The sequence below is a fragment of the Planococcus citri genome, chromosome 5 (assembly GCF_950023065.1).
Source record: "Planococcus citri chromosome 5, ihPlaCitr1.1, whole genome shotgun sequence".
Classification (NCBI taxonomy): domain Eukaryota; kingdom Metazoa; phylum Arthropoda; class Insecta; order Hemiptera; family Pseudococcidae; genus Planococcus; species Planococcus citri.
This window is the reverse complement of record NC_088681.1, coordinates 69,532,208-69,543,757: the sequence shown is the minus strand read 5'-3', so window position 1 is coordinate 69,543,757 and position 11,550 is coordinate 69,532,208. Positions and strand designations below refer to the sequence as shown.

The 11,550-nt window shown below is 35.6% G+C and overlaps 1 protein-coding gene across 1 annotated transcript; it reads right to left on the bottom strand.

The window, feature by feature from the left end:
• Positions 1–238: 238 nt before the first annotated feature.
• On the bottom strand, positions 239–3,168 carry LOC135847854 (myrosinase 1-like). Its single transcript, XM_065367581.1, has 11 exons — positions 3,040–3,168; positions 2,831–2,964; positions 2,530–2,664; positions 2,205–2,327; positions 1,724–1,904; positions 1,537–1,631; positions 1,312–1,459; positions 1,015–1,184; positions 783–917; positions 561–667; positions 239–492 (listed from the first exon to the last, which is right to left on the bottom strand). Exons 2-11 carry the CDS (start codon positions 2,924–2,926, stop codon positions 372–374), a joined length of 1,311 nt encoding a protein of 436 aa, XP_065223653.1. The 5' UTR covers positions 2,927–2,964; positions 3,040–3,168; the 3' UTR covers positions 239–371.
• Positions 3,169–11,550: the final 8,382 nt, after the last annotated feature.

The following is an 11,550-nucleotide window of genomic DNA, read 5'->3' as shown; positions in this document are numbered from 1 at the left end:
AAAATGCTCATTTTGAGCATTTCCTCAAATTCCAAAATAAAATTTCGAGTAAAACTCATTTTTTAAAAAAATCTGCTTAACGAAGTTACATGTACTCCTTCTCGTATACGGAAATTTTTCGATTTTCATCCGTCATCCTCAGATTCTTCTCGGGTCTCAAAGGGCTAATGTATATATTCGTGGTAAATTTGTTTCAGTCAACTTCAGTATAAGACTTTCCAGTTCAAAAAAGTGTTATAAATAATTGCATTTTAATATCTAGGTAGGTAATTAGGTACTACATACATAGGTATCTACGGTAATTTCTTAACATTTCAACAAATAATTTCTGAAATACGTTCAATGTTCATGAAAAACGGTAATAATTGATATCATTGATTGGCTGGTATTGTTCTGCTTTGAATGAGTTGTTTGAAAAAATTATAACTCGATTTCGGAGTACGTTTCCTTTTTTCGTCGCTAAAATTCACGTGAACGATACCAAACCGTACCCTGTTTGAAAATAAACATTAGACACATGTTTTCATTTCTAAATTCAATTCAAATCTCTTAAATCTTACCTGTATCCTGAAAACCATTCAAAATTATCCAATAATGAAAATGCTGTATACCCTATAACGTTACACTGGTAGTTATTCATCGCATTAAGGACTTCTTTCAAGTACTCCTGGTCAAAACACATGGAAAAAAATTACATATACATATGTACAATTCCTAAATCTACCCTTAGATGTAGGTACCTAATAGATAGGTATGTTAAAAAATTTTAGATACAAACTTACTCTATGGTAGGAAATCCTGTCTTTATCATTTAATTCTCCACCATCAGCATATCCGTTTTCATTAATAAACACAGGAGGATTGTTGCACGTATTCTTGACATATTTCAACAGTTCTCGTAATCCATAAGGAACCACCTTAAGATAAAATCACACAGATTTTTTAATGTACAAATGAACTGGAATATTCGAAATTATTGATGATAACATTACCAGTGTTTTATCTTTCAATTACTTTTAACCATGGTGTTGTACTACTGGGCCATTGAGGATCAGAGGAGTACGTCGCGTTAATATCATCATGAAATGAGCCAGTAGGTTTAGTTAGTGCGTTGGTATATTGTGAAAATTTCGGAGTACATAATTGCGTTGTATAATTCATCAAAGCGAAAAAATCATTTGCTCCTGGATTGATGAAGTATAAGTACATAGGTACATATAAATATCGTATAAGTTTCCGGCATAACATGGGCTGAAATAAACTGAAGAAAATCTTTTTTAAAAAAGCCAAGTTGGTACCTGTACTACCTACCTTTTAATGATTGTATTTCTTCGTTTGTGAATGCAGGTAATTTCGATCGTTTTCGACCTTCTCTTTTACTAATCTCATCGACCATATCTTGTACTATTTTTGGATATCCGCCTTCATTGCTGTAGATCGGATGGGTAAACATATCCAACTATTTCAAAATAATGCCGTTTAGGTTTACGCTCGCCAATCATGCATTGGTACTTCGCTACCTACCAATGTACCTACCTGGAATTGGATAGCTCTGTTAGCTGCTTCAATATCTTCTTTAGATTTCGTTTTTCCTTCATAATGATTGCACTCCAAGCAGAGACTCACTTTCCCTGTGCAAAGTTCAGCTCTCTAGTGATTAATGCTGCTATTTTGGGAGGGGGGATCAGTTGGTGTATTTTTTGAAAAATATCGTAAATTTTACCATTTTGTTTTGAGCGATATTTCTTATTATATAATTGAAATATTCTACCGTGCGCTTTTAAAGCATGATGCATCACAATATACATTATCGATGATTGTAGATTCAATGCAGGTGCGAAACGATTAGTTTCATAACCTTCTGCTACTCGAAATGGTTCATTTATGGTAATCCACCATTTTACCTTTACAAAAAGAAAATCTGAGTTTCAAACTTACTTACATAACAAGAAGTTGCTGTAGATGAAATTATGTACCAAGTTTTGGGTGTATATTAGGTAGATTGGATAGGTAAGGTATTAGGGCGGATCACCCCCTCCCACCATCCCTCTCAAAGAAAGTCAGTTAATTTTGACCGAAATCAGCAGCAACCTTCATTTTGAGTCAAAAATTAGGCACTCAGAAAAAATTTAGTGACTGAGGTGCTCATAAAAAGGAGATATGGACCCTCTAAGTTGTAAGGTTAGGTACGAGTGCATTCATACTTTATCGCCATAAAGTTGAAAAAGTAAATCAGCATAATCCTCCATGTAATCGACGATCAGTGGATTGGCCCATCCTCCGATATCTTGCAATTTTTGGGGTAAATCCCAATGATACATTGTTACCTATAAAAAAAATTTGCAAATTAAAAATTTTGATTAGCCCAGGCAGAAAAGCCAGATCTAATTTATTTTTTCATTTTCAGGCTGATTAGTAGGTACCCACTACCCAGCATGTATAATCGAGTCTAATAATTCATTGGTACTGAAGGTAAACATTCCTTGACATAGAGTAGACTACTGGTAGATAGTTTTATTTAAAACTTACCATCGGCTGAATGTTATTTTTTATCAACTCATCTATCAGCTTATGGTAATAATCAACGCCTTTTTGGTTGATCAAGGTGATTTCACCGTTCGGTAGTATACGAGTCCAACTTATGGAAAATCGATAGATATTAAACTATAAAAAATTCCAAGCATAAGAACACGTTGTCATAATATTAAAGAACGAGAATAAGTCAAAATTATTTCCAGTTTCAATAATTTCAAAACATGCAATTAAAATTTAAACTAAACCAAATTGAAATAAAAATCAACACCTCATCAAGTTAATTGAAACCACTTACTCCAGCATCCTTTATTAATTTGACATCTTCTTTATATAAATGATAAGAGTCGCAGGCGACATCTGCATTATCCCGATTCTTGACCATATGCGGCATTGTATGTATTATTCGATCTCATACATTTTCTCCTTTTCCTGACGAGCAAAAAATTGGAAAATTGGGAATTAAAAATTACAGAAGAGGCGAATGTTTGAGATTGGGGTAGTCACCGTCTTCATTCCATGCTCCTTCGATTTGATACGCTGAGGTAGCTGTCGCGAATAAAAATTCTTTAGGAAACGCACCAGACATGTTGAATGGATTAAAGTCGTCACTAGTTTGACAATTCTTTTTTTTTTTTGCATTCAACTGCAGTAATGTTACTCATTATATTACGTATTATTTTTTGCGGAGGTTGGTTTATCATGCGAAGTAGGTAAGCTTATCTATGGTTGCTAGTTAGTTTTACCCATTTCCGTTCCAATTTCGCCTGATTATAAATTCGCATGAGAAGTCTATGTGCATTTGTGCGATTAGCACGTTTCAATATTGATATTATTGATCATCAGCTGGTATTGATTTACTTTTAATCAGTTGATTGAAAATTATTGCTAGATTTTGGCGTAAATTTCCTTTTTTTATCGTTTAAATTCACATTGTACATTCGGTATGAGAAACGTCGGTGTGTATAAAGAATCAACATCAAATCGTATTGTAATCTGAAAATTTTAGGCAACGTCTTCTCAAGCTAGCTGCGTGAGATTTTTTTCATATGGTATCTTTCTGATTAGCTTATCAAGTCCTGGAATACATATCTGCGGTTTCTGGTAAACCATTCCCAATTATCTATGATGGAATATTTTTTGCACGAAAAAAAAGAGTGTCATCATGACAAGCATTTTTTGCGTTCAGAAAAAAAAACTCTGTTAATCAAAAAACCCCGAAAGAAAAACTCGAAAAAAATCTCAAAATTGTCAAAAAATTTCAAATTCAAAACGTTTCGACACAAAAAAATCTCCTAAATAATCAAGGACCCTAAAACTGAAAAGTAGAAAAAATCTTGAAGCAGAATTTTGTGAGATCAAAAAATTTTGGAGAGATGAACTTCAAAAGGCAATGGAGGTGTTGAAATTGGAATATCTTGGGACTAAAAAATTTTGGTACAAGTGTCTCGAAACTGAAAAATCTTTCTAAAAAATGTCAAGATTAAAACATCTGGATGAAAAAAAAGGTATTAAGAAAATTTAAAATCATGACCTAATGACCTTTAAGATGGGAAACATTGAAAAGAGAAATCTGGAGATCAACGGTATCAAATGATCAACAAAATTTTCAGTGTAAATGTTTTCAAAAAATCCCAAGATCAAAAACACCAGAAACAGGAATCTCAAGATCAAAAAAATCTAACAAGAAAAACTTCGAAACTAAGCAAGGCCAACATATAGGAACGAAAAAGTCTCAAAATGTAAAAATCTCGAGAAAAATTTCAAGATTGAAAACTCTTGAGGAAAAAAAAAGCAAAAAACCTCGATATCAAAAAGTCTCAAAATAAAAACATCTTGAAAGATAAATTTCATTAGAAGCAAAAGAAGCAAACATTTTCCAATATTATTAGAAAAATGTCAATATCAAAAATTTTGAAATGAAAAATCTTGAGACCAAAAAATTGTATAAAAGAAAAGTTTGAAGATGAAAAACTCAGGTGAAAAAATCTTGAATGATAGAAAGATAAAAATCACGAGAAAAATTCCAAGATAAAAGATGAAAAAGAAAAATTTTGAAAAGAGAAATCTTGGGACTGAATTATTTGAAGTTCGAGAAATCTGCAGAGAAAAATCTTGAGATCAGGAATAATATTAAGATATTATAAGACATTATCAAAAAATCGAAAACTTGTAAGAGGAAACTTTTTTTTTTGGGGGGGGGGGGTGTTTATAATTTTAAGATTATTACACCCATAAAAAGGGGGGGTTAGATTTGGTTTGTCAGGTTGATGTTTTTTTTTTTTAGGGAGATGAATTTTTGTATTTCAGAGGGTTCGTCAGGGGTAGTAGGTGGATTTTCTTTTATCTGTAGATGTAAGTCGGTTTTGTTTCAGTTGGGGACAGTTGAAAAGTATGTGTTGAATGGATGTGGGTTCGTTTCTGCAAAATTGGCATGGGGGTTTTGGTTCTTTTTGGTATAAGTGGTTGTGAGTAATTTTTGTTGACCTATTCTTAGTCTAGTAATAAGGATTTCTTCTTTTCTGTTCAGGTGGTCTAGATTTTTCCAGGGGAGGGTTGCTTTTTTATGTTGGAAGAGTTTGTTTGAAGTTTGTTGTGACCAAAAGTTCTGCCAGTTGGTAAATGTGTTGCGAGTGATTAGAGATTTAATATCATCAGGAGTGAGAGAGGTAAGAGGAGAGGAGGCAGTGGCTGTTTTTGCTAATCTATCAATAGTTTCGTTTCCAGTGATACCTATGTGGCTGGGAACATACATGAAGCTAATTGAGTAATCATAATTTTGGAGGTTAAAAAGGGACTTATGTATGTCTTGGACTATGGGATGGTCAGAAAAAATGTTTTGAATGGATAGCAGTGAACTTAGTGAGTCGCTTTGGATTAACATTTTTTTATTTTCTGATTGAATAGAAATTATATCTATTAGGCAATGTTTTATGGCAGTGAGTTCAGCAGTAAAAATTGAGGCACAGTTATGAATTTTGAAACTGAGAACTTTGTCATTAATTGTGTAAGCATAACCAGTATGAATGTTAGAAATTTTTGAACCATCTGTGAAGCATAAGTTATATTCTGTATAGTTTGATAACAGTTCTAAGTAATGACTCTTGATTAATAATGGGGAGTGATCATATTTTGGGTAGTTTCTTAAATAGAATTCCATCTGTATAGATTTGAGAGACCAAGGGTGATAAGATATTGGTTTATGGATAAGGTTTACTAGGTTAATTTGTAGGTTGTTCATATTTTCAATAAATTCTGGGATTGGACCTGAAGTATGGAGGAAATGCTGAGAGCTGTAGACATTGAATGACCTTTGAAAAGGGTGAGATGGATTATTTGCAACAGTTATTAAAAATTTGTTAGTCATGAGAATTTTCTGAAATCAGGAGGAAGCTCTACAGCTTCACAATAAATGCTATCAATTGGAGACGAATAGAGAGCACCTAAGTATGCAGATGCGCAATGAGGAATTTTGAACAGTTTTGAGAATGTTAGTAGGTTTATTTGAGAAGTTTGTAAAGCATGGACCTCCATATTCAATTTTACTACGTATCAGAGCTTTGTACAAGTGGAGTAATAGTTGGCGTGATGGGTAATACTTTGGATTTTTAACAATTGAGCTTTTATGTTGAGAAAATGAGGCGTCCAAGTAAGTTTTTTATCAAAATTAAGTCAGAGGAATTTGGTAGTTGGTTTAAAAACTAAAGGATGTCCTTTGAATTCAAGGATAGGTTCTGGGTAAGTTTTATTCCTCTTGGTAAAAAGTATACAGTGAGTTTTAGATTCAGAAAATGTTAGTCCATTTGATTCAGCCCATTTTCGATTCAATTGAGAGTTTTTTGGATCATTTCTGAGGCTAGTTTGATGCTATTTGAGCGTATTGAAATGTTTATATGTACGTAATAGAGCTGAAAATGGTTATGCTACCCGCTTACCGGTATCTGGTTAAAATACCGGCTAAACCCGCTAGTGGTTGTATTGGGTTGATTCGGATATAGATAGTAGCATATAGCGAGTACAACCCGAATGTTTTCGCACTTGGTCTGCACACGCACCCCAAAATTTGACAATGCTTAAGTGGGAGGAGTTACGCTTCGACACCTGTCGTTCGTGTGTGTGATTGACGTTTGACATGATTGATGACAATGATGATGTCATGCCAGTACACCAGCTACCCATTCAATGCGCTACTAGTTATATCCTGAACCGGTGCAGCATTTTTTCAATTCGCTACCCGCTATTACCGAGTAGCGAGAATTTACAATACGGATACGATAGTTACCCTCTGTCAGCGAGTACCGTTTTCAGCTCTAGTACGTAATTACATATCATCTGCAAAAATTCTTAAGGAAAGAGGTTGGGGGATAATACTACAGATATCATCAATTGGGAGTATAAATAGGATGGTGCTAAGCACAGAGCCTTGAGAGACTCCATCAGAGTATGTATTTTCAATTCTGACTCTAAAGGTACAATTAGATAAAAAGTTTTGAATAAAGTAAGCTAAATGCCCTCGAATTCCTATAAAATGTATTTTTTGAAGTAAAAAATTGAGAATAAATTACACTAGGCAACGGCATATTTGTGTTCGGGTTGAAAATGGGCTTAATCGATAGTTTAGACCCTAAAACAAAAAACAGAGTGGGGATTTTCAATTTGAGTTGTTTTTGTAGTCAGGAGAGATGATCAAAGTTGCAAAAATGGCCGTTTTTGCCCTATTTCACAAGTTTGTGGAGACATCAGTATTATGTTTCAAAAAAAACCAAGGTCATATTCGGATTCTACGCACTTTTTTAAGTAAACACTTTCACCGGATTTTTGATTTTCGAAGTTTCAAGCGCATACAGAAGATTTTTGTTTGTAACATATTTTAAAACTTGAAGCGAGAGCCTCGCCCGCGCGAACACGGTTCCGAGCCACGATTACGTGGTGGAGTAACGCCAGCGTCGCGCGCTCCGAGTTTTAAAAATATGTTACAAACAAAAATCTTCCGTATGCGCTTGAAACTTCGAAAATCAAAAATCCGGTGAAATTGTTTACTTAAAAAAAGTGCGTAGAATCCGAATATGACCTTGGTTTTTTTTGAAACATCATACTGATGTCTCCACAAACTTGTGAAATAGGGCAAAAACGGCCATTTTTGCAACTTTGATCATCTCTCCTGACTACAAAAACAACTCAAATTGAAAATCCCCACTCTGTTTTTTGTTTTAGGGTCTAAACTATCGATTAAGCCCATTTTCAACCCGAACACAAAAAAAAGGTCAAAAATTGTTGCCTAGTGTTATCAAGAATAATAATACGTACATATAATCTTTATTTTACAATCTCAGATAAACCTTGAGAGCAGAAAATTCGAGGAAAAAACAAAAATAAAATCTCAAAATGCAAAAGTATCAGAGGAAAACTCTTAAGAGAGAAATCTTGAAATCATGAATTCTAAAGAGAAAAATCTCGAGAATAAAATTTGCAGATCAATAAACTCTGGAAAAAAATCTGGAAATCAAAAGAATAGAAATGTCTGGAAACCGGAAGAATCGAAAAATCTTGAGATCAAAAACTCTGGAGGGATAATTCCTTACAGGAAAAAGGTCTTGAGACAAAAAGAAAATCCCCGTGGCCGTCAAAATCAAAAACTTCGGCTAAAAAAGTCTCTAAAACAGAAAATTTCCAGATGATCCCTGCCCCAAAAACTACACGAACACGTGCTCTGTTGAAATGAGATTATTATAGCTGTTATTGATATTCTGTGACTGGGAAAACCCTTCGACAAGAAGACGAAGCTAACTCTCAAATTCCCACAGCACCCGATTTTCCTCAATACAAGACCAAAAACTATCCCAAACATGCAAAAAAAAAGATCCGATTTTTCCACTCGAAAAGTACACGTGACATAATTAACATACCTATACAACCTCCTCCAGCAATACGTCTCGAACAAGGAACTAACTGAGCGGTAATTCGAAGACAAAACAAGGAAGTACCTTAGTCGGCTTCAAAAGTAACAAGAACATAGTACAGGGTTGAATTTTACGATCGTGTAAGCATAAAAAAAAGAAAAAAAAGAAAAACCTGAAACATAGCGCCTTTTATTACGCGTTGGTGGAACGGTCAAGCCCGTATAGGTCGCTGCAAACACAGGCCATAAAACTCTTAATTATGAATTAATGATAGCTTAGCGAGCATTCAACGACGTAAAATGCCGCCGATATTGCTTAACCCATTCGGTACCGCAGACGAGTATACTCGTCCAACTAGTACATGGCCCTTTGTACCAATGACGAGTATACTCGTCCAGGGGTCATTCCATTTCAATTTGACCCATATTTTGACCCCATGTCTTTCGATTTTGTTCAAATTTTTTTCACATAACCTACCGATTCAACTACTTGAAAAAAAAACGCCAATAATCCTCCCAGCCCTCTCGAGGGCCCAGCGGGGAGGTTTTATTTTGCTTTACCAATTTCCTGAAGTATTCCACTTCGGGGGCTCATAACTTTTCCGCTAGAAAACTTATTGACTCGAAAATAATTTCACAGTTCCAAATGACATCCAAATTTGATTCAAAAACGTTCATGTAAAAGTTCATAAAAATTTTATAAAAGTTCAAAGTTGAACTTTCAATGAAAGTTCAACTTTGGACTTTTGACAAAACTTTATGAACGTTTTTGAATCAGCTTTGGATGCCCTTTCACACTGTGAAATTAGTTTTGAGCCAAGATTCATAGCGGCGAAGATTACCATAAATAAGTACCAAAGGGAAATATTTCGAAATTATTGGCATGCTATCTACCGATTGAATTTTCCAAAATTGATATTTTGGAGCTTCAAACGCCCCGGGACATAAAGTGTGAGGCATTGTTGGATAGGGGAGAGAGTGGAGATTCGGAATCTGTAAAAAAACAAAAATACGTATATTCTCAAAAACCTGCTATTCACCCCAAAAGTTTCGACCAGAATTTTCATTTTTTCCAACCCCCCTTTCAATGCCCCAAAAAGGGTTGATAGCTTCGGTTTTTCTTCAATGTACCTCAGTTTTTGAATTCTTTGAACTTTCGGTTTTTCAAAAAGTATAAAATCATCAATTTTGAATGAGCCGATGATTATTTATGAATTTTTTTCCAAAACCTCTATAAAATATTCAATCAATAGAAAATTCACGCGGTATTTAAGGCAAAAAAAATAAATCGAGAAGGTACCAGATGGGTTAACTGATTAGAAAAACTACCCGAAATATCGCAGCGCAAAGGCCACGGCTACATATGTAGTAATGTATACAGTACGAGTAGCTTCCCTTCTCTTCTTGCTCAGCCTTGGTATCGTCATAACTCGCGAGTGTCGTGTGTGTGTGCATAAAAATACAAGTACCTACCCTGGCTGACAGCGAGGGGTTGGCCGCGGTAATAGCGACATTATTGTCTGTTCTTCTTTTACGTCGTCGGTACCTTGTATAACGTCTCCGGTATTTTGGCTAAATTACCCCTTAGCGTGGATTTTATTCGAAGAGTAAAAAGAGCTCGAGAGACAGAACGACGACGACGCGACCAAGGGGGAAAAAATCAACCAAATACGCCAGATATGGTCGAGAAAAGCATAAACAGAAGTAAGATAAAGGGGTGCAAGGGGGGACGAAATACTATAAGAGAAAGAGTAAGGTGTATACAGGCGGTCGGTCGTATTTCTTTCATCAAACGATTGTAACAAACGGTGGACGGAAAATTAATAGAGAACGATTTGGCAACGATGCGGGAGAGGCCGGATCGTCATTAGCCGCGGAAAATACGCCATGTGTCTGGGCGAAGGGAGGTGCGGGGGTGGCCGCATATCAGCAAAGAAATGGACCGGCGCGGCGCAGGGTTGCGTGCTAAGAAGCACTTAACAACGAAATTGCTTTTCGGACCCTTTTCTAATCACTTTCTCTCGATTAAGGAGCAGTTACCACCTGACAAACTGCTTAAGTCCGTGGCCGCTAAATGAGGACCAAAACGCAAGAATTACACTGCCACGACCGCAGCAGGCAGCCGGCAGTACCGCGTACTTACGCCCAAATTACACGCCGGCACCCCCAACGATCAATACACATGCGTCTTTGAAGCCCTCCCCCTCCCAGCCCCCGCAGGCGAGTTGTTATTATTTTTTTACACCCAATTTGTCGTTGCCCGCTTTACTCTGTAAAAATGCACGAATAATTAATTCGTATAATATTTTTTGGACGATGGGGGGTGCGGCGGGGTGGCCAGTTCTCTTTTTCTTTTCTTTGTTTCCTCCTTTCTTTCTTTTTTTTTTCAACTTTATATTTTCTAGGTCGAATAAGAGCGACGCGGCATTGCCCCCGACTAACTTGCTTTGCCTGTGCGTAATCGATACATAGTACACGAAGCTTTTAAAATGTGAAAATAAAAATGCTAAGTCTATTCGACAACGACCTTCTTTCAATTTTTTCGTACCTCTTACCACATCGCAGTATCTGCTTTTTTCGTATTACCCTTGGTCTATTACTTTTGAACTTTACGCTTTTCATAGGTAGGTAGTGTATAATATATTTTTGAACGATTTGTGTTTTTATTCGCGACGAAATAAGCTATAAGACCATATCAGGAAAGCTTGGCGGTTTTCGACTGCGACTTACAAGTTACAACTTCAAAAGAATTCATTTTCCCTTTAAAAGAATTAAGAGTATACAGTCACAGGTTCCAAGGTCGAGCTATACTACACCGATTTCAAATACTGTTTTTCAAACACCTGTGATACTAATGCTTCCGTTCTGATTTCTTGCAAAAATTTCCAGAAAATTCTCCTTTATCATCCAACATGCAGATGTAGGTAATTAGGTATTTATCACAAATGCAGAAAAGTTCCAATGTTTTTGTCACTACTGCGAAAAGTCTTGTTTTCTGTTTCAACATGGTCAAAATTGCAAAAAAGTGTCAATTATCAAAAAGTTTCACTGTTTTCGACTCAATTGCAAAAAAATACCAAAATTTCAACAAAAAACGTAGGTACAATTTTTTTCTTAAA